The sequence below is a fragment of the Paroedura picta genome, chromosome 12 (genome assembly GCF_049243985.1).
Source record: "Paroedura picta isolate Pp20150507F chromosome 12, Ppicta_v3.0, whole genome shotgun sequence".
Classification (NCBI taxonomy): domain Eukaryota; kingdom Metazoa; phylum Chordata; class Lepidosauria; order Squamata; family Gekkonidae; genus Paroedura; species Paroedura picta.
In genome coordinates this window covers 28707260-28730057 of record NC_135380.1, presented here as the reverse complement: position 1 = coordinate 28730057, position 22798 = coordinate 28707260, and the positions used below count along the sequence as shown (strand labels likewise).

At 46.6% G+C, this 22798-nt stretch overlaps 1 protein-coding gene across 2 annotated transcripts in view; it reads left to right on the top strand.

The window, feature by feature from the left end:
• The window catches only part of RABGAP1 (RAB GTPase activating protein 1), a 73727-nt gene that overhangs the window by 48355 nt on the left and 2574 nt on the right, over positions 1 to 22798 (top strand). For both annotated transcript variants that reach the window (XM_077306881.1, XM_077306882.1), the window contains 11 exons: positions 695 to 769; positions 3903 to 4028; positions 4894 to 5037; positions 7189 to 7230; positions 7905 to 8033; positions 15332 to 15424; positions 16114 to 16224; positions 18962 to 19066; positions 20043 to 20126; positions 20240 to 20311; positions 21476 to 21673. In XM_077306881.1, the coding sequence (XP_077162996.1) occupies positions 695 to 769; positions 3903 to 4028; positions 4894 to 5037; positions 7189 to 7230; positions 7905 to 8033; positions 15332 to 15424; positions 16114 to 16224; positions 18962 to 19066; positions 20043 to 20126; positions 20240 to 20311; positions 21476 to 21673 (1179 nt within the window). The remainder of the gene's footprint in view (positions 1 to 694; positions 770 to 3902; positions 4029 to 4893; positions 5038 to 7188; positions 7231 to 7904; positions 8034 to 15331; positions 15425 to 16113; positions 16225 to 18961; positions 19067 to 20042; positions 20127 to 20239; positions 20312 to 21475; positions 21674 to 22798) is intronic.

The window sequence follows — 22798 nt, the reverse complement described above, 5'->3', positions numbered from 1 at the left end:
CTGCCCATTCCCCTAACATAACAACCCACAGGGAAGGTGAGAGGAGCCATAACCAATGCCATAGATGTTCACAAAGCATAGCTGCTTCTTGGCGGGCGGGGTGGGGCTAACTGATCTTCTCTCCGCCCCGGCCTCAACCATAAACCTGGCAGAAGAGCTCAGTCTTGCAGACCCTGCGGAACCACGAAAGCTTCCGCAGGAGCTTTTATATGGCAATAAAACTAACACAGCTTTCCGAGAATCTTTTAAAAAATATCAAGACAAGTTTCTATCTCCTGTTTTCAAGGAGAGCCTGGTGTAGCAGCCAGTGTTGGAAGGTTGGGGATCAGACCCCTGCTCCAATGCAACAACCTAGTAACCTTGGACCGTTGCCCATGAGTGCAAAAGGTGCTTTAAGTGCAGTATTTTGGGTACTTGATATTAAAAACCTTCTTAAACTTAGAAAGCTGTGACTTTCACAGCTGCCCCACAGAGCAACAGTGGCACTGTATAATAAACATAACATGCCTGGTATGTGCCGTGGCAGTTCACAAGATATAAACTGCCTCTCCTATGGCTTTGGAGGAATAGTAGTTGTTGCTGAGTTTTGTTTTTTTGTGTGTGTGTTTTTGGGGGGAGGGGCTTTGTTGCTGTGCTTCTCACCTGGTGCATTCCTCATACTTCTGCTTCAAAGGCATCCTGGTTCTCTTCCCAGGCCTACTCTGTCTACGATGAAGAGATTGGTTATTGCCAGGGCCAGTCGTTCCTCGCTGCTGTGCTGCTTCTGCACGTGAGTTTCTCTTTGCCTTCAACAAACAAATCTTATGCACAGAAATAACAAAAAACACCCTGGAGAAGGAAGGGGGCTTAGATGACTTCCTCCAGCCTGTTGAAAGGAGAAATGTGCCACATATCCAACGGCCCGCTAACACAAATACTGAATTTAACCCAAAAGTTGGAGGAGAGAGAAAAAGATCTTAGCATGGTGCCTAAACCTAAACAGTGTAGAAAACTCTGGGGGAGCAGCTACAGAGAGAGAGAGAGAGTTTTGCAGTCAAAACGCCACTGCAGAAGGGCCTAATTTCAGTGTACAGTGGATATACAAAGCAGGGCTTTTGTTGAAGATCTTAATTAATGATGAGATTTACATGGTGCTAGTTGCATGATTTGCGCACCTTTATGTAGAACTTTGGTATGTTCTGTGCTCCCCCTCCCCCCGGTCTTCCCTTGAAGGTTTGTGGAACAGCATCCCTCATTCCTTTTCTCTTCAGTATTATCCCATGAGGAAATCTACCAGACTGGTTGATGGTCTTTGTTGGCTTTGTTGTTGTTAGTGATCCTTGACTGAATTAAACACTGCAGACAAGATCGTATGGAGTCTGCAGTCAATCTTGCATGCAGAGGAAAATATGTGTATGCATGTGTGTGTGTGTGGGGCGGGTTCAGTTCTAAGACACGGAACTCTCCACGTCTGGGAAAGTAGGCCTGAACTCGTCTTCAGCAAGCCCTTTGATTTTATACCCAAGTGCATTCCTCACAATAATTTGACCACTGAGGAAGACCCCCTTGGGGTCGAAATACGTTTGGTCCATTCTATGTTGTTCTATTCCATGTGTAGTTAGAAACGGGATGCTTTTAAATTATGGTAACTATGTTTTCAATATGTTGAACTAGTGCACTTTATGTAATAAATACTTGAAACTGTTAAAAAATCATTTTTGCAGCTCAACCTTTGAGTTCCTAACTTTTCTGGCTAGGTTGGGTTTTGGTTTCCCTCTTTGGTTCTGCGTTATTTGCGAGCCTTGCCATCACTTGCCCAGAGTTCCTCAAGCTGATTTAACCACGTGAGATGGTTGTATGAATGGGCACTTAGGAGTCCTCAGTACAGGTTTTACCCAGCTTTTAGCCCACAGCCACATCTGCAGGGCCAAACTTGCTGGATCTTTCTTTCTTGAAGCCTTCATGTTAAGAAAATACTGATGCGTTTTGTAGAGCATCCCCTCCCCTCCAAAAATAAAACCTTAAGTTTCTCTTTCTGACACTAAAGATATTTTTAAACCATTATATGTTCTTTTTTTAAACAAGTTATCTATGCTGTCAGTTGTTGAATGACAGTGAGCAGAGCTTCCGGGCCAGGCCGTTGTTCAGATCAATGACCTCTTTTTTCTCACAAAAACCAAAAAGATTTTCTTCCCAACCCTTCAGCTTCTTTTGAGTGATGGCTGTACCATCCTCCGGTCCTAAATATAAAATGATTCTGCACTTTGCTGAAAAACCCGACTTCCTGCCAGGTTAACAAAAGCAGCTCCTCTCCCCTCTCCTCTTTCCCACCCCACCCCCCATGACACATGGAGGATACAGAAGGATATGGCAAAGACGTCCATCAAATAGGCAGGTGGTTATTTAACAGTGATGGTGCATATTCACAGGAAAGGTTGGGAAGGCCTTGATAGATTTAGCAGTGACTTGTTCCCTCAGGGCCAGCTCCAGCTGTAAAGGGCTCTTTGCAACAGACCTTCCAGTAGCCCCCTTCCCCTACTAATAATCTCCCTGCTTCAGACAGAGGTAGGTAAGCAACAGAAGCTGCTGCTTGCCATTGTCTGGCCTGACGAATTTGTGGCAGTAGCTGAAGAGGGAGGGTGGGCTGGCAAGAGAATCACAAGTAGGTGATAGCCCCCCCCCCTACAAGCAATGGCGGCTGCATTGTTCCTACAAGCAGCCGGATGGGTGAGTGAACAGTCAACAGTAACAGCTTTGCCCTTTTCCTCCATCGAGGAAAGGGGAGGAGGACCTTCTGCAGCTAAAGATGGTGGGTACTGCACACTACAAATAGTAGAGGATGGAGTGGGCCAGAGGGCCCAGTCCTACCAGCAGTATAGAGAAGTTGCTGATGCCTGTCCACTCTCTCTGAATGACACCAGGAGGCCTCTTTAAGGGATGAAGCCACCTTGGAGGTAGTTGGACTTGGTCTGGCAAGATGCAGCTGCCTAGAAGGACAGAATGTCCTTTTTCTTCTTCAGTGTGAGTGGAGAGAGAAAGGGTGAGCCGCTGCTACCACTGTACTCGCAGGAGAGTGCAGTGTTGTGGACAAGGCTGGCCCAGAGGAGACCCATTCCCAGAAAACCAGAGGATGCTTTAGTGACTGATGTTGTGCCGCAGCAGTCCAGGCAGTGGCAGCCCCTCCTCCTGGGCCCTAGCAGCCTCCTGCTGCTGGCTCTTTGTGCCCTAACAGGCATAACTCGTGTCTTGTGTTTTACAGTGATTATTCATTTAGAGAGAAGTTATCTTTAAGCCATTTGGATTTCAGAGTTCTTTCTGTCTGGGGCTGGTTTTTAATGTTGCTTCCAAGAGACAGAGCTGAATCCCAAGACATTTGAAGTGCATTACCTGTTTGCCTATGAAAGAGCACTTAAAAGGTTGGAGAGTCTGTGCACGCTTGTCTCAAGGCATCTACTCAGAGCGTAGGTAAAAGCTGGTTTCCGGTATGCAGTTCCAAGCATCTTGGCAGCCATCTTCCTCAAAAGGCTGTTGTTTTTGACCCGTGTTAGGCTGAACACTGGGAGGAAATCAGTGCATGACCTTAGTGGAAGGTTTAGGTTGCAGCCTGTTGGGAAAAGAACAAGACGTTCTGGGTCATTGTGAGCCTGTCACACCAGTAGCTGACCCCTGCTCTGCTGCTAAAGCATGGCCTTGCTTTGGTGGAATACACCCTTGACCAGCAGGAGCTGGTGTTATATTATGGCAGGAAGAACAATTAAAGTGTCCTCTGAGGGCTGCTTGTGGATATCTTGGGAGCCGTTTGCTTCTGACTGCCATGATAGTCAGGCTGTTAACTGGGCATGCTTGCACTGAAGGCAGAAGAGTGTTTAGATTCTTTCCCTTTAAAAAAAAATGGCAGCCGTTTTTTTCTCTCTCTTTGACAGATGCCTGAAGAACAGGCGTTTAGTGTTCTGGTCAAAATCATGTTTGACTATGGACTCAGGGAACTTTTCAAACAAAACTTTGAAGATTTGCACTGCAAGTTTTACCAGTTGGAACGTCTCATGCAGGTAAGGGTGGTCTGCTCTGCTTGAACCAAGAGTAAATGTTTTTCCTCCGATTGTCTTTTATTTATGGACGTGATGTGATGTGACTTTGTTTGAAGGGCGGCATTCTTTACAGTACAAAATCCAGACACTCTGTTATTAACAGTAAATTGCCTTTGGGGCATTCTGGTGAGATTTGAACCCAAGACTGCCTGTCTCATCACTTGTTCTTCAGCATTAACACAGCGCTAGCTGTTTCACTTGTCACTGAGCTGTGGTTTGTCTCCTCTTACTTCTGTCGCCATGACCATTGTCTTTTAAAACAATATGTACCTGCTGCCCACTCAACACATTATCAGCTCCAGATGGGGTGACACAACCAGCCCTATCTGTCTTCTGAGTCGGTTCATTTGGCACCAGCTCCAGGACCAAATGGATGAGGAGCATCAGTGACGATGGATTTAGCATGGGGCAATATTGTGAAGTGATGTCGGTTCAGATTTATCTTGGCCTAATCCCCCAAAGAACTACTGCTGGTCAGAGTAGACAAGACTAAGCTTGACGGACCAAGGGTCTGAGGCAGCTTTATCTTAATGCCCTTAGCTTAGTAATCAAATGGCTTGTACTCATGTAGGAGGCCTTAGTTCAATGCTGGTGTCTCAGGTTGGAAAGACGGTTCTCTGTTTGGGACCCTGGTGAGCCACTAGTCACTGTTGATGATAATATTTGATAAAGCAGACACATATGTCCAATCGGCAACCTAAATTTTGAGGCTGATTTCATGGGCCATTTTATGAAATACTTTGTGCGCTTGTCATATCCCCTTGCATTGTGCTGTGTTGTGCTGCTGCTCAGATCAGATAAGTGAAGGTTTCCTTTCCTTTTTAAGGAGTACATTCCTGACCTCTACAGCCACTTCCTGGATATTAGCCTTGAAGCTCATATGTATGCCTCCCAGTGGTTTCTCACACTTTTCACAGCAAAATTTCCTCTTTACATGGTCTTCCACATCATTGACCTGCTGTTGTGCGAGGTATGTGCATTATGTTGGTTTGAGCAGTATAGATTTAGTTGTTCTGGTCTGCGTTCACAAGGCAGATTTTCTTTTCAAGCAATTTCATTAATGTTTTTTTTCAAGGGAAAAGTTGTGAACAGTTTTTTACAATGTTATCTCAACATTCCATGGAGGAGCTAAACCAACCTTTCTCACCCTTTTTACTATTGAGAAGCTGTGAAATATTCTTGAGGCTTCAAGAAACCCCAGAAGTGGCGCAATCATGCGGAATATGGTTGAGAAGCATAGCTTATGTACACACCCACCTGAGGCCCATCATTGGCCATTTGGGGGAGGGGCTGGTCAACATGACCATATATGGCCATGAGCCTCTTGTGGTGCAGAGTGGTAAGGCAGCAGACATGCAATCTGAAGCTCTGCCCATGAGGCTGGGAGTTCGATCCCAGCAGCCGGCTCAAGGTTGACTCAGCCTTCCATCCTTCCGAGGTTGGTAAAATGAGTAACCAGCTTCCTGGTTACTGGTAATGACTGGGGAAGGGAATGGCAAACCAACCCCGTATTGAGTCTGCCAAGAAAATGCTAGAAGGCGTCACCCCAAGGGTTAGACATGACTTGATGCTTGCACTGGGGATACCTTTACCTTTACCTTTATATGGCCATATCACCCAATAAATGTTTAACAATTTTTAAAAAATATATTAAAAATTAGTTTCCACCCATTCAGGAAGCCCTTCCAGGGCCATCAAGAAATCCCAAGGTTTCACGAAACCCTAGTTGAGAAAGCCTGAGCTAGACATTTCCAGCTATTTTGCACATTAGGAAATCTTTCATTTCTTAGATACCTCTTACAGCATCTCCAAATATTAAATCGAAAGAGGCCAGCTTTGTTCCCCTAACATCTTAATTCCTGTCAAATTCCTGTATAACAGAAAAGAACCAACAAACTCCCGTGTAAGGATAGGAAATTCCTCAGAGATCCTGGGTATTTGGGGGCCTAAATTATGGGCTAGCTCTGGTCCGTGAACAGTGCCAACAGAATTTGGTTGCTGTTTCCAGTTGCTACAGTGAGGTAGTCAGAGTGCCAATCATTTATCCATGTCCTCCTTTATATTGGTATGGTTTGGTGCTAAGGTGGGTTTCTACTAAGGGGGCCATACCAATGGAAGCTGTTGTTGCCCAACCACTTTAATATAAGCTGCCTCCTTTGGCCTGGAGGAAGAGCTGTAACTTTTAATGCCATAGCATGGACTGTATACACCATTATATGTGCTTAGGTTTCTAGAGGTCACCCTGGCAAATTTATCTTCCACTGACAAAGGGCGCTTTAACTCTTGAAAGGCTATCCTCCAAAAATCTTGTTGATCTCTAAGGTGCCACTTGAACCTACCCATCCTAGTGCAGGTGGAACACGGCTACCCTCTGATTTGTATTTTCCACTGGGCCTTACAACCATGCAGATGGCTGCAATGATCCCTCTTGTGTGAGACAACAAACTGTCTCAAGATCTAGGAGATGTTCTTCAAAGTGTGTAATTCTGTGCCTCTGAAATCATACTTGTTAGAAATAAATGAGCCAAGCATGTTTAGGCAGGCAACGTCAACCAGGGAAGCAGTTCTGATCATTTGTTTACTTGCTAATTAGCATCATTCATTAATTCTCAGTAGCCTGGCTGGTATGAAACAGCTTAGTTCTCTTTCATATCAAGACAGCTGCATTCCTTCAGTTGCCCACCTGGGATTGTACTCCCTATGTATAGGTGGACCCTGCCATTTGTCAGCGCAAGAACAGCTGACACTCTTGCTGTGACCTGCCTTATGGCTTCTCCGACTGTAGCGGTCTATAAACTTGAAGAAGAACCAGCAAACTCCTGTGCTTGCAGATCTCGGTTCGTGATAATGAGGGACAGAAACTTTCTCCTAAAAATAGAACAAGAACAGAAGCCCAGATTCTCTGCGCCTTGCGCTGGAGGCTGCACAGATCTCAACCTCTGCACATAATGCAGATTGTGGAATACAATGTGGGATCCTCCCCCTCCCCCCAAGCTCTGAGTTTGCCCAACCTTCCCCTTGTTAGATGACCCAGTTTTAAGAGAGCATCAGGACATGAATGCAGATCCATGTGGGTGTCTGGCAAACTATACATTTTCATTCTGTTCTTTTCCCCCTGCAGGGCATAAGTGTTATCTTTAACGTTGCACTTGGATTGCTAAAAGTAAGTTCTCTGCCTCGATGCTGATTCACATAATTCATACAGAGCAGCAATGAAAGCTCAGGAAGGGCTCAAGAAGTGGGAGCTGTGCTGGGGCTGTTGCTCACCATTTTAGAGGGGTAGTTCATTTTCTCCGTATCTTGCCCACATATGGAGCATGAAAAAGAGACGGAATAGGAAATCCTGGTGGGGTTGTTGGGTCTGTGCTGAAATGGACAGGAGGGGAGTGATGCAGTAAACTCTTACCTGCTTGGAAGAACCTAGCAGGATGGGAATTCTAGGGGTCCAGTTCCTATCTTTTCCCACAGGAATTGAAGCATTGGCAAAAGGGAGGGACTGCTTCAGTTGCTTTATAACATCCTGCAATTGTTACCTCCTTCAGTTAAACTGTCTGTGACAATTCAGCAATTCTTCCTCCTTTTCTGAGTGACATCCCTGCATCGTAACCCTGCTGTTCCACCCACCATGCTTTGTTCTTGTAGAAATCGTGCCCTGAAGTGGAATTCAGGGAATAAATGGATTTTAAGCACACACGTGCAGAGTAACATATTTCTGAGTACTTCCCTATAGAAACTGTAAAATAATTTTCTTACCATCCCCACCCCACCCCCAGCTTTGGGGCTGTGAGATCTGCTGCCAAGCATTCTTTTTAAAATTCTTGTCCTTTGCATTTGCAGACTACCAAGGATGACTTGCTTCTGACAGACTTTGAGGGGGCTTTAAAGTTCTTTCGCGTGCAGCTGCCCAAGAGATACCGCTCAGAGGAGAATGCCAAGAAGCTGATGGAGTTGGCTTGCAGCATGAAGGTAATCTGATAAAAGCAGCAGTCCCTGGGGGAACTTGCCTCAATCTGGTCAACGTGGAATGGGAGCGCTTCCTATGTGCTCAGGGTGTGTTACCATGGGAGCCAGTGTGGTCCCCAATGATGAAGCGGTGATCGTGGGCCAGAAAGGCCTCCCTCAACCAAATCGTGGGAGGCATCATCTCTTGGCTGAGCTTCAGACAGTCTCTCAAAGCAGACTTCACACTGGGCTATGTGCACCTGTGATGAGAGATTTCTGAGGGTGAAGTTCAGGAGGTGAAAGGCCTCCACGGATTCTGGTGTCAGAATCTACAGTTTCTCTATAGCAGCCTTCCAGAATTTTTTCAGGCTTTGAGAAATCGCAGAAGTGGTGCAATCATGCAGAATATGGCTGGGAAGCATAGCTGTGTACAGGCCCATCCGAATCCCCTTCTCTTCCCACCTCCTCCAGGCCCAGCATTTGCTATTTTGGGAGGGGTGGGTGTGTCGATATGACCATATATGAACATATCACCCAATAAACGTTTAGCAAATATATATAAATATAAAATACAAATATAAAATACAGTATAAAATACAAAATGCAGATTAAAACAAAGATACCACAGGAATAAATTCTTGCACTAAAACACCGTAAGTGTGATCAGCAAAGAGGGTAGATGCTCTTGGAATGCATCTTCATGGCCCTGCTAATTAACCAGCTCTTTCTTTCTTTCTTTCTTTCTTTCTTTCTTTCTTTCTTTCTTTCTTTCTTTCTTTCTTTCTTTCTTTCTTTCTTTCTTTCTTTCTTTCTTTCTTTCTTTCTCTCTCTCTCTCTCTCTCTCTCTCTCTCTCTCTCTCTCTCTCTCTCTCTCTCTCTCTCTCTCTCTCTCTCTCTCTCTCTCTCTCTCTCTCTTTCTCTCCCTCTCTCCCTCCCTCCCTCCTTTTTATTTTTAATATACATCTAGTACCTAAAATGTTGGCATTGTCATATTACCATTTGAAACTGTTCTCCAGCTGTTCTTAAAGTAGGCCTTTAACTACTTTTATACAGGCCGATCAGATGCTTAATAGGAAAAAATATATATTAGTCTATAGAGCACATTCTTTATGGCTGAGTTAGCTTTCTGATCTGTCTGAGAGTTAACAACTCCTAAGTCTAGAGTCTTGGTTGTAGGTTTCTCTGGAGTGGCCATTTTGGTGCAAAAGCCTCCCTTGGTGTGCTGAGTGCTTAACCTCTTAAGCATGTGGTTACGCTGGCAGGTTGCATGTCATGGGCTTTCCCAGAATGCCTTTCCTCCACCCGTCCATTGCACTACAGTGTGCACTGCCTTGGCGGTTCGTGCCTCTTGCCTTTGGATTGCAACCAGGGTGGATGAGGATGAGGCAGGCAGCCCCAGGCCTTCAGATCATTAAACATTTAAACGGAGCCTTCCCATGAAATATGCAGTGGTGCTGAGAGGATGCGTTCCTCAGCCGCCTCCGTCAGTGGTGCTGCCGTTGCGCTCGACTTTGCCTGTGAGAAAGAGAGGCGCCACAGCTGTTTGCAGATAATTAAATAGCTGCTGTAAAAACAGCAGAAGAAACAAGGATTTGCAAGGTCAGTAATGGAAGGTCAAACTGCAGTGAGTTCAAGTTTGCCAGAAATCAGATTGTGGCTGGGAAACGGGGACGTGTTCCAGGAAGTGGCTTTGCAGTGTTGCTCAGCCCTTTATTCAGCAGCCTACCTGTGGAGATGCCTTTTGAGCCACGAGTGGGATGTATGCCAGGCAGATGCTGCAGCCCAAGCTAGTTCCTAGGTCTTACTGATCAAGTTGGTGTATACTGGCCTGGGAGCTCCTGTGGTGTCAGGGATACAGAGAGGACATCCTCTGCACTAGTGTATCAGACATCCCTTCTGGTCATATATGTTGGGTTGTGCCTTTGATTCTACCCAGAGGGGGGTTCAGGTAGCTCCTCCTGGACCACGAGTTGCCAAGGCACCCTTGGGAACAGCAGCTTCCTCTTTTGAACCACCCTTGATGCTGATGCTCCCAGAAGCTCGCTGGCTGTGCCTCTTGTTCTGTGTCCAGCCACTCAAGTGACAGTTCAGTAGTCTTTCCTGCATGGTGAACACTTTTGAATGGGCTCGGACAGGTAGCTGGTTGACATTCCTAGCCATCCCTTTAGATAGTTGTGGGGAGGCCTGTTCCCATGGCTTGTGTTGATGTTGTGGTGGCAAATGGATGTTCTTGCAGATGGAAGAGGAAAGATGCTTCTGTATGAATGGCACTAGAGGGAGCCAAAGGACTAGGTTTATCCTCAGACGGGAAAAACTAGGTGACCCTGCCTCATTCTGAAAACACTGGATAACGCACTTTAGGAATAGTCATTCCGGTTTCTCACAGGAAAACTCAGCTGCAAAAGCACTGGTGCATTCACCAGTGTGTGCAGAATGAGTCCCTGTCTTGCTGTGTCTGTAAATCAGGCCCTCAGACCAGTGTTGCGTTAGATCAGAGCTGCTTCATTGATTGCCCCCCCCCCCCGGTTATTCTGTGCCTTTCCTGGGGAGAGAGCCATTTTTGCCTTCACATAATTAATTGTCACTGCGTAACTGCATCTTTAACTCAAGTATCACTGTCTGAAAGAAGGGTAGTATACAATTCCTCCAGTCTACCAGATGTTTTTTTGGAGTGTAGGAGAAATAAAAGTATATCTAATCATCATAGAGAGGACGGTGCAGCATAACATGCCCAACATTTTCAGGTTCTCTGCTTGTACAAGAGCATTTGTCTGTCTGTTTCTCTGTAGGAGCCTTCAAAAACTCACACAGCAGCCATCTGGCCCATTTCCAAGCTGGCATATGAATCAAGGCTAATACTTGAGTGGTTTTCTAATATTTTACTTGGATTTTCTCTTGCTTCACCACCCTGGATTGCAGATCAAAAACACATGAAGTCATGCTAAATAAAACACAACCTGAAGCTTCACAATCAATCCAAACTCAGCCCAGGGTTCTATTACACAGGCCAGAGAGATGTATATGGCGTTCCTGGACAACATTTTTCTGGTCTGTTTTTAGGGTAGGCTAGGAAAAAGGGTTGAGGTGGACAGTAGTTGTGTAGTTATTGGGCAGTCCCCAAGGAGAGGTCTTTCTACATATCCTTCCTGCCCACACACTGTTCATAGATGGTGGTGGGCAAATCTACAAGATTGTTAGGGTGCTAGGGGTGTTAGGGAAGAAGGAAGAGACCATCTCTAAGGTGTTTGGGGGCTTGTGAAATTTGCTTGAGTAACTTCTAAGGCATGAGAACTTGAGATCAGTTATGCTGGATCAGACCAGCACCCTGTCCTATGCTGTGGCCAACTGGAAGTCTGCATTAGAGCTACAAGCAGGGTGCAGAGGCCAAATCCTTCCTGTTTTTTTCTCCACAGCAATGATATTTAGAGATTTTTACATCCTTTGAACATGGAGGTTTCCTTTAAACTAAGGGTTATTAGTCACCCTCTTCTGCATTAATTTGTCTAATTCCTTTTTAAGGTGAACTAAACCAGTAGCCATCAGTACCTCCCTTGACAGTAAATTTCACAAGTATTGCTTTTGGATTAAAGTATTTCCCCTTTGCCTGTCCTGAATCTTCTCCCATAATTGGGGGGGGGGGGAGGGGGGGAAGGTTGTGAGCATATTCTTACCCAAAGAATTCACGGCTTACAATCATGAGCACATTCTTTAAAACCATGGCTATGTCCCTTCTTGCTTGTCTTTTCTCTAGACTTAAAAAGCCCCCAAACCTTTTAGCCTTTCTTCATAAAGAAGATGCTCAACCTCTCTGCTTGTTATGGCTGCCTTACTAGGTATTTGTTGTTGTTATGTGCGAAGTCGTGTCCGACCCATCGCGACCCCATGGACAATGATCCTCCTGGCCTTCCTGTCCTCTACCATTCCCCGGAGTCCATTTAAGTTTGCACCTACTGCTTCAGTGACTCCATCCAGCCACCTCATTCTCTGTCGTCCCCTTCTTCTTTTGCCCTCGATCGCTCCCAGCATTAGGCTCTTCTCCAGGGAGTCCTTCCTTCTCATGAGGTGGCCAAAATATTTGAGTTTCATCTTCAGGATCTGGCCTTCTAAAGAGCAGTCAGGGCTGATCTCCTCTAGGACTGACCGGTTTGTTCGCCTTGCAGTCCAAGGGACTCGCAAGAGTCTTCTCCAGCACCAGAGTTCAAAAGCCTCAATTCTTTGACGCTCGGCCTTCCTTATGGTCCAACTTTCGCAGCCATACATTGCAACTGGGAAGACCATAGCCTTGACTAAACGCACTTTTGTTGGCAGGGTGATGTCTCTGCTTTTTAGGATGCTGTCTAGATTTGCCATAGCTTTCCTCCCCAGGAGCAAGCGTCTTTTAATTTCTTTGCTGCAGTCCCCATCTGCAGTGATCTTGGAGCCCAGGAAAATAAAATCTGTCACTATCTCCATTTCTTCCCCTTCTATTTGCCAGGAATTGAGAGGGCCGGATGCCATGATCTTTGTTTTCTTGATGTTGAGTTTCAAGCCAACTTTTGCACTCTCCTCCTTCACCCGCATCAACAGGCTCTTTAGTTCCTCTTCACTTTCTGCCATTAGAGTGGTATCATCTGCATATCTGAGGTTGTTGATATTTCTCCCTGCAATCTTGATCCCAATTTGTGACTCCTCTAATCCCGCATTTCTCATGATGTGCTCTGCATACAAGTTAAATAGGCAAGGCGACAGTATACAGCCTTGCCGAACTCCTTTCTCAATTTTGAACCAGTCAGTGATTCCATGTTCAGTTCTCACTGTTGCTTCTTGACCTGCATATAAATTTCTCAAGAGACAAATAAGATGCTCTGGTATTCCCATCTCTTTAAGAACTTGCCACAATTTGTTGTGCTCCACACAATCAAAGGCTTTAGCATAGTCAATGAAGCAGAAGTAGACGTTCTTCTGGTACTCCCTAGCTTTCTCCATGATCCAGCGTATGTTGGCAATTTGATCTCTAGTTCCTCTGCCTCTTCGAAATCCTGCCTGTACTTCTGGAAGTTCTCGGTCCACGTATTGCTGGAGCCTAGCTTGTAGGATTTTGAGCATAACTTTGGTAGCATGAGAAATTAGTGCAATGGTGCGGTAGTTTGAACATTCTTTGGCATTGCCCTTCTTTGGGATTGGAATGTAAACTGACCTTTTCCAATCCTGTGGCCATTGTTGAGTTTTCCAAATTTGCTGGCATATTGAGTGTAGCACTTTTACTGCATCGTCCTTTAAGATTTTGAATAGTTCAACTGGAATGCTGTCACTACCACTAGCTTTATTGTTGCTCAGACTTCCTAAGGCCCATTTGACTTCACATTCCAGGATGTCTGGCTCCAGGTCAGTAACTACCCCATTGTGGTCATCAGGGATGTTAAGCTCGCTCTTGTATAGTTCTTCTGTATAATTTTGCCACCTTTGTTTAATCTCTTCTGCTTCTGTGAGGTCCCTACCATTTTGGTCCCTTATCATACCCACCTTTGCATGAAACGTTCTCTTCATATCTCCAATTTTCTTGAAAAGATCTCTGGTCCTCCCCATTCTATTGTTTTCTTCTATTTGTTTGCACTGTTCATTTAAGAAGGCATTCTTATCTCTTCTAGCTTTTCTCTGGAATTCTGCATTCAATTGGGTGTATCTTTCTCTTTCTCCCTTGCCTTTCACTTCCCTTCTCTCCTTAGCTATTTGTAAAGCTTCCTCAGACAGCCATTTTGATTTCTTGCATTTCTTTTTCTTTGGGATGGTTTTAGTTGCTACCTCTTGTACAATGTTGCGAACCTCCGTCCATAGTTCTTCAGGCACTCTGTCTATCAGATCTAATTCCTTAAATCTATTTGTCACCTCCACTGTGTATTCGTCGGGGATATGATTTAGTTCATACCTGAGTGGCCTAGTGCTTTTCCCTACTTTCTTCAATTTAAGCCTAAATTTTGCAACAAGAAGCTCATGATCTGAACCACAATCAGCTCCTGGTCTTGTTTTTATTGACTGGATAGAACTTTTCCATCTTTGGCTGCAGAGCACATAGTCAATCTGATTTCTGTGTTGACCGTCTGGTGATGTCCATGTGTAGAGTCGTCTCTTGGGTTGCTGGAAAAGAGTGTTTGCTATGACCATTGTATTCTCTTGACAAAATTCTACCAGCCTGTGCCCTGCTTCATTTTGTACTCCAAGGCCAAACTTGCCTGTTATCCCGGTTATCTTTTGGCTTCCTACTTTAGCATTCCAATCCCCCATGATGATAAGCACATCATTTTTGGGCGTTGCTTCTAGAAGGTGTTGTGTAGGGCTTCATAGAACTGATCAACTTCATCCTCTTCAGCAGCAGTGGTTGGGGCGTAGACCTGGATCACTGTGATGTTGAATGGTTTGCCTTGGATTCGAACTGAGATCATTCTGTCATTTTGGGGATTGTATCCCAAGACTGCTTTTCCTACTCTCTTATTGATTATGAAGGCTACTCCATTTCTTCTGCGAGATTCTTGTCCACAGTAGTATACCTGATGGTCATCTGAATTAAATTCACCCATTCCTGTCCATTTTAGTTCACTGATTCCTAAAATGTCGATGTTCAGTCTTCTCATTTCTTGTTTAACCACGTCCAGCTTGCCTTGATTCATGGATCTGACGTTCCAGGTTCCTATGGAATAAAAATCTTTACAGCATTGGACTGTCTTTTCGCCACCAGTTACTTCCACAACTGAGCGTCCTTTCGGCTTTGGCCCAGCCGCTTCATTCATTCTGGTGCTACTCGTACTAGCCGTCTGCTCATCCCCAGTAGCATATTGGACACCTTCCGACCTGAGGGGCTCATCTTCCAGCGTCATATCGTTATGCCTATTGGAACTGTCCATAGAGTTTTCATGGCAAAAATACTGGAGTGGTTTGCCATTTCCTTCTCCAGTGGATCACCTTTTGTCAGAGCTCTCAGCTATGACCTGTCCGTCTTGGGTGGCCCTGCACGGTATAGCTCATAGCTTCACTGAACTACGCAAGCCCCCTTGCCACAACAAGGCAGCGATCCTTGAAGGGGGCTTACTAGGTATAGACACGGTTTATGGAGCTGATTGTTTTCCTGTCATGTCTGATGATGAGCTCTGTGTAAATTGGAAACTCTCATGAACATAACCCCATCAGAGAGCGGTCCAGTCAGAGTTCTATTGCCACCAGCAGTCGTGTATTTATTGCGTGTATGCCACGCTGCAGTATTTGGAACATGGCTCAAATCCTTTCTCTTGAAAGACGCAAAAGTTCAGCTCTTTGTACCGACATTAACGGAGATGGGCCTTACTTTTTAGATCAGCCAGAAGAAGCTGAAGAAATACGAAAGGGAGTATCACACCATGAGAGAGCAGCAGGCTCAGCAAGAGGATCCCATTGAAAGATTTGAGGTAAGTCCTCCTGATGCTCTCATGGGGGGACGTGCTTGCCCCTCTTTCAGGCCTTGTGGTTATATTAGTGTTCTATGGTGAGTTTTAACACAGCCTTACAATTAAATTAGAAGCACACAGCCATTTTGATGAGCCATGAAAACTTCCCTGCCTGATCACCTAGAAACTGTTTTTACTCGCTGTAGACGACTGCCTGAATGTAACTTCATTGACTGAATGAACTTTTAATGAAAGGACTAGGGGACATGGGCAGGTGCTGTGATGCTTACTGTGATGCCAAGTAAGGTCCAGAGCCCACCAGCCAATGCATGAGGGGTGAGGAGAAGGGAGCAGGTGCTTTTGGAGCCATAGACCTGGTTGGTTACCCAGATGATAGCCCTGTCCATTTCACAAAACAAATAAATTGTGGGCACGGGAATTCTTTGAGGACCCTAGGTTGTTGATTATTTATTGACAGCTAGGCACTGGAATTTACTCCCCTCCCCAATAGTTCCAAAAAAGCCAAGTAATGAGTAGTTGATTCAGCAAGTTAATACCCACCTTAAAAAACAGTAAAAGGCAAGGTGCATAATTAGTGTATGCTTAATGAAGAGGGCTCACACCTGCAGAGAACAATCCCAGGCAAAACCAAACTAACTTGATTTTAGCACATGTGCAAAACGTAACTGCTGTTTTTTGCCTCTGCATAGCGGGAGAACCGGCGCTTACAAGAAGCAAACATGAGGCTGGAGCAGGAGAACGACGACCTGGCCCATGAGCTCGTCACCAGCAAGATTGCGCTCAGGAAGGACTTGGACAACGTAAGAGCCGAGCAGGTTTCTGAGCACTTTGGGGGTCCTGGGAGCTTCTCTGGGGTATTCCTTCTCAGCATGAGCACATGTCTGGCCCGTGGAACTCACTGCGGAGTGAGTATAAATTGCCTGCCCAAGAGCTCATGTGGAACTCTGAATCTGAAGGTCGTCCTCCGCTGCTGACCTAAGGTGGCTGAACTCTTGTGGCTTGCCCAGGCTGACAGTGGGGCTCTATATTCTTGCGTTGGGATCTGTAACTTTCTCAGAGGGCAGCCTTTCTCGGCTTTTATACAGTTGAGAAACCCCTGAACTATTCTTCAGCCTTTGAGAAACCCCAGCAGTGGTGTGATCATGCAGAGTGTGTTTGGGAAGCAGAGCTGTGTATATGCCCCCCCCCACGGGGCCCTTCCCTTCCCACCCCCTCCAGGCCCTTCATTGGCCATTTTGGGAGGCATTGGGTGGGTTGGCATGACCGTATATGGTTCTATCACCTGATAAATGTTTAGCAAATTAAAAAATACCAATTAATTTAACTCCCACCCATTCAGGAAACCCTTCCAGGACCATCAAGAAACCCCAGGGTTTCATAAAATCCTGGTTGAGAAAGCCTGTCATAGGGGTTCATCACTCTGAGGTCCTTAGGCTGGGAGCTGTGAATATTAAACAGTCATGAAACTGGCCTTCCTCTCCAGCGCAGACTGAGTTTGCTGGCAGGGGGGAAAGTATTCAAGCCCTGCTTTGTCGCATGCCTTGCTTCGCTGCGTCACACGCTGTCATCTTCCTTTCTTTTCGTTCAGCTCAACTCTTGTTTTGAAAAGCATTTGGATGGCATATGTCACGCTCACGCGACTGTTTGCATGCACATGGTGGGGGAACTGACTCTGTGCATAAGCATCAGTGCCTCAGCAATGCCCAGGGCTTTGCTTTCCACCAATTTGGCAGCAGGTCTTTGGATTCCATTCAGCATTTTCAGCACCTCATCGTAAAGAGTCACGCCTCCAGCTGGGCTGCACAAAGTGCATCAGCTGGCTTAGTTTAACCAGCTTCTGGTGCCAGGATGAGAGAGAGACATTGCCAGCAGAGTGACACTGGATAGATTCTCTCATGGAGGGAGTGGGTGTGTGTAGTTGATGTTTACTTTTCTTACTCCTCTTTGCCAGCCTTGTTTTCTGGCATTACACAGAAAGGTGGGGCGGGCAGATGCAGAGCACTTCATAACTGCCTCAGGGTGGTACAGAACTCTGCCACGTGGAACACAAATTGTGTGTGGCCTTCCAGAGAAAATTACTATACTGGCTGCAAATCTCAGCTTTGTCCTTAAAAGCATGTTCTGCAAATCCCCATTGCCCATCGATCTTCAATTCCTGAGCTCTGTTTTCTGCTACAGCCACCCAAACCGAAAACGTGCATGCATTCCATCAGCTGTGAATCATATCTGTGGTGGAATGCAAATGGGGGTGGGGGATGTCTGAGAGGGGGAGAGAGGGAGTGGGCAGAGAGGATTTTTTCTTCCTCCACCCAAATACTAGAACTCTGGGGTACTCAGTGAAGTTGGTTGGCAGTGGACAAAATGAAATAACGAGTGCTTAAAATGTGGAATTTGCTGCCAGAGGATATAGTGATGGCCACTTGCATTTAAAGGCTTTAAAAAGGGGGTTAGAAAGATTCATGGAGGATACGTCTATCAGTGGCTAGTAGCCATAGTGAGTAAAGAGAACTTCCACATTCAGAGGCAATAAACCTCTGAGTCTCAGAACCAGGAGGCCACACCAAGGAAGGCCTCTGCTTCTGTGCTCTGTTGTTGGACCTCCAGTGTAATTGGTGGGCCACTTGGAGACAGGTTGGTGGAGTAGGAGGACTACTGATCTGATCTGACAGGGCACTCATGTTCTTGGGCTAAGCCAGCCTTTAAAAAGTGTCAAGGATCGTTTATGGTTTCTTCCAGAATTCATGTCAATTCTTTCACCGAAAGAGTCCTAAAATGTGTCCGGGGTATGCAGCTGGCTCAGCTTTTCTGGCCAAGAATCCTGTGGTGACAGAGCCAGAGTGGATTTGGCAAATGGCCAGCTAGACGTTTCGTGCTTGGTGTGACTGTCTGTGCTGGACCTTACCAGTGTGGCTCTGCCTTTCCACAGAGGAGGCACTCCTTTAAAGGGCTTTCTTCCCTTACCGTTGACCCTCCTGTCGCATCGGGATGCTTTGCCCTGAGGCAGCCTGCCAGCCGAGCTCTTCATCTGCTTCTTTAAACAGGCTGCTGGGCTTGGCCTTGGCAGTCCATCTTCAGAAACAGCTCCGTGAAATGAACAGAATCCCCCTGGGGGGGACATTTGTGGCTTGATCCTTGCCAGCAGGTCCCGAGATTAATTCTGCTAATTGAATTCATATTTCTCTTCAGTGGTTCAGCAGCCCTAGATGGCTGGAAGATATTCTGCTGGGTTCTTTTTAGCGTTTGCAAGCCATGCCTGGGGAGTACTCAGCTCTCCCAGTGCCAGGAGAGTTGGAGCCTGAAAATGGCATCCTCCTGATGGCCGGGGGTGCCTACGGAATGAAGCATCCCCTTTTCAGTATCTCAAGGATATCTCGTGTCTCCCCCTTCCCGGAAGAATTTCTCTAAGGCTTCCCCCCTTCCCCCTAAGAAGAGTAGTTGAAGCCATTACATTGAAAAGGGAAATCTTTCTTCCCTTAACCCACCTCTTGCTGGAAAAACCTTCCCTTCATGTTTGGGTTTTCTGCATTTGGGTCTTAGGCAGAGGAAAAGGCTGATGCGCTGAACAAGGAGCTGCTGATGACCAAGCAGAAGCTGATTGATGCCGAAGATGAAAAAAGACGCCTGGAGGAAGAATCAGCTCAGGTTCGGGGCTCACCTGGCTGCATGGTGTTGGGGCAGGGGGTTAGGTTCCCTTTGCCTTGGTGCATTGGATGGAGGGGAGAGCAAGGTACTTTGAGGGGAGAGGGGCTGAGAGAGGATTCCAGTTTCCAGCAGGGTCTTCAGAAAACTTTCTGGGATTTGGGCAATGCCAGCCAAACAGGCCATTAGCAGTCTTCAAGAACCTTGACCCAGATGGACCAGGCTAGCTCAGTCTCACCTGACCTTGAAAGCTAAGCAGGGTCAGCCCTGGTTAGTACTTGGATGGGAGACCACTAAGGAAGTCCCTGGTGGTTAGGCAGAGGCAGCCAGTGGTGAAGTACCTCTGAACATCTCTTGCTTTGAAAATCCTACAGGGTCACCAAACCCTGGCTGTGACTCGATGGTGCTATCGTCCATCACTACCTCCCAGCACCTTAACCTTGCTCAACTCTTGTGTTTTGCCTCCTGGTTGCTGAGAGCTTTGAGCTTTGTCTCTAAATCGTTGGGTGGGAGAGGGAGAGGCCACAACTTCCAGAGGGCTTCTAAGTGAGCCCACCTCTAGGGCCACCTGAGGACTGTAAGGAAAATTACATTGAGACTTCTTGTGTGCCATATCCTTTAAAGCAGCACCACTGTGACTTATTCAGTGTTGGTAGCACATGGAGCATCAAAGCCCCATGGTAAAAATGCTTTACTGACAGTGGTGGTAGCTGTGTCCTGGGAAATAATCCCCCTGCCCCAGAATTACTCAGAGGACACTGGTGGTTCTACTTCCTGGCAGCCCTTCTACTAAGGCTGTTCTCCAAAGGGATATTGAAGGGAGAAGATGACAGCGCAGCCCCTCTGGATCAGCCTGGCATGTGGCCTGTGGGGATCTGAGCACAAAAAAGGGGAGAATTGGTTGTCTGAGGGTCTTGCAGGCTGGGGGATGCTGTCTGTGATTTCCCATGGGCACAAATAACACTTTCCTTTGATGTAGCTGAAGGAAATGTGTCGCCGTGAACTGGACAAGGCAGAGTCTGAGATTAAAAAGAACAGCTCCATCATAGGAGACTACAAGCAGGTGAGCACTCACGGTTTCTCACGTGGGCAGGTGGCGGGCCTCAGACTCTGTCATTCAAAAACATGTAATGCTTTTAAATATATATATATATGTGTGTGTGTGTGTGTTGGTAGATCTGCTCCCAGTTGAGTGAGAGGCTGGAGAAACAGCAGACGGCAAATAAAGCTGAAATCGAGAAGATCCGGGTAAGGGCATTTGCTGCAGTAAACGGGGGCCACAAAGGTCTTTGCTCCAAGCAGAAGGCTACCTGAGGATATTCCCTTGGGACTGTTGCCTTTAAAGAAAATGCCCTGGGTTTTTGCTGGTAACTTGATTCAATCCAGGGTTCCATTGCCCTCATACATATTGTTGAAAGTCAGAATTTGGGGTGCGGGGATCTCAGTTTTTGAACTCTCTGTGAACACTACCATTGCCAATCTCCAAGTGAGGGCTGGGGATCTCCCAGAATTACAACTGCTCTCCGAGTAACAGAGATCAATAGCCTTGTATAAAATGGCAGTTTTGGAGGGCAGAGGCTATGGCATCATATCCTGCTTTAGGTGGTTTCCCTCCCCAACCTTGATGTCCTACGGCTCCACCCCCAAATCTCCAGGAATTTCCCAGTCCGGAGCTGGGAGCCCTAAGGGGAATGTATCTCTGTAGGTAGTAGGTCTGTTGTGATTTCTGGAGAGCTGCCATGGCTGCAGTTGAGGGCGGTGGAACAGGCAGGAGGCCTGGGAGAGTGATGGGGCAGGTGGGCCGAAAGCAAGAGAAAGCATGCTGAAGTAGGAAGGCAGAAAAAGAAAAAACGTGATGCGGGGGCAGAAAGAGAGAGGAAGTGACGTGCACGGAGGCGAGCGTGGCAGAAGGGAGAAAGTGTGCCAGTCAGATAGGGGGAGAAGGGGGAAGCAAAGATGAGAGGAATGGGATAGCCACCCTGCCAGTTTCTTGCAGCTACCCACTTGACCTGCAAGAATATCCATGTCACTTGTTTCAACTTCTGATCCATTCACATATTTTTAAAAACCACATGGGGTAGTTGGAAGAATCAGGAAAGGCAAAAAGGATAAAAAATCCCTGAAGACAGGGGTAGACAACCTGTGGTCCTCCAGATGTCCATGGACTACAGGGCTGGCTACAGAGGATCATAGAGGTGGAAAGGGACCTCCAGGGTCATCTAGAACTGTAAGCAGAACAGAATTGTACATTGTTGTGGGGGGGGGAGGTGTTGTATGTGTTACTGAGAGCTGTGATGAGCAGGTCTGCACTCCTCCATAGCTTAGCAGGCAAGTGACTGGTTTGTAGAAATTCCATTGGCAGCTTCCAGGAGAAGACAAAGAGAGCTGCTCACAGTCTGATCTCGGTTACAGCAAAAAGTGGATGACTGTGAGCGCTGCCGGGAGTTCTTCAATAAGGAAGGGCGAGTGAAGGTGGCCAGCGCTGCCAGGCAGAGCTCAGATGAGGACACAGACGAGGAGAAGGAGGCACTCAAGAACCAGCTACGGGAAATGGAGCTGGAGCTGGCCCAAACCAAGCTTCAGTTGGTGGAAGCAGAGTGTAAAATACAGGTGAGTGTGTGTGGGTGGTGCGGGGAAGGGGGGGGGGGCTTTGAGCCAGCATTGTCTGCCTCCAGCTGAGAAGCTCTCTGGTCAGCATGGAATGATACCGATCACTGTTCTGGCATCCTCCACTTAATGCTGTGTGTTGCCCCAGTGAGGAAGGGAGTTCTTGGCATTGCCCGAAGGATACCTCTCCAAGGCTGTCCCAGTTTCTTAATCTCAAGTGGGAACTGTTAATGCACACCTTCAGCTGTTCCTCTAACCATCTTTTTAATGCTGGCTGTGCTCTGATGAAGATTCATCGAAGACCATGCTCTTTGATGTGTACCGCTGGGCAGGTTTCCAAGAGCTGTTGCTTACTCCCTTCCTGGGCCTCCCTAAGCAGACAGCAGGACGTATGAGATCTTACGAGCCCTCCCTGGCTTGTCCCAAGCATCTGCCATAATTTCTTTTGCTGTTCACTTTGCACCCCCTTTTACCCAAGTTGCCAAGTTTTCTCGGATGTGGGTCCAACTATCTCACTGTTCCATGAACTTGCAGGGCTCACTAGGCCTGTTCCAGGATGTGCTGAGCATCAATTAATGCCAGAGGTACCCCTTCCCCAATTTGAGGTATATGCCAGATCCATTCTGACCATCTTCCAATCTCCCTCTTTCTTTGCTGACTCGGGCTAAATGAATTGCAACCTTAGAGGTTAACGATTCCTACATTCCTGGGGCTAGTGGTAGAGTTGGGGCTGCAGAGTCACCTTGCCTTCCTTTTTTCATAAAGTTCTTTGTGGTACTTGATATGAGAACTTTGCCTGTCCTTGTTTTTTTCTTCTTTTTGAGGGGGGGGGGAACCACCTGAGATTCATAAACGTCCCCCAACTTGAAGTATGTTTTGAAGAAAATCTAGATGTTTGTATATCATTTTTTGGGAAATCATGATTCCAGGTCTCTGGTCACAGATTTTATTTATTTATTTGATTTATATACGACCCTCCCCGGGGGCTCAGGGCAGTGAAGCCTCTGTTTGGGGAGGGGCTGTGGATCAGCAGCAGAGCAGGTGTTTGTCTTGCAGAAGCTCCCAGGCTCAGTCCCTGGCATCTCCAGCTAAAGGGACCCGGTGATGTGATGTGAAAAACCCTCTGCC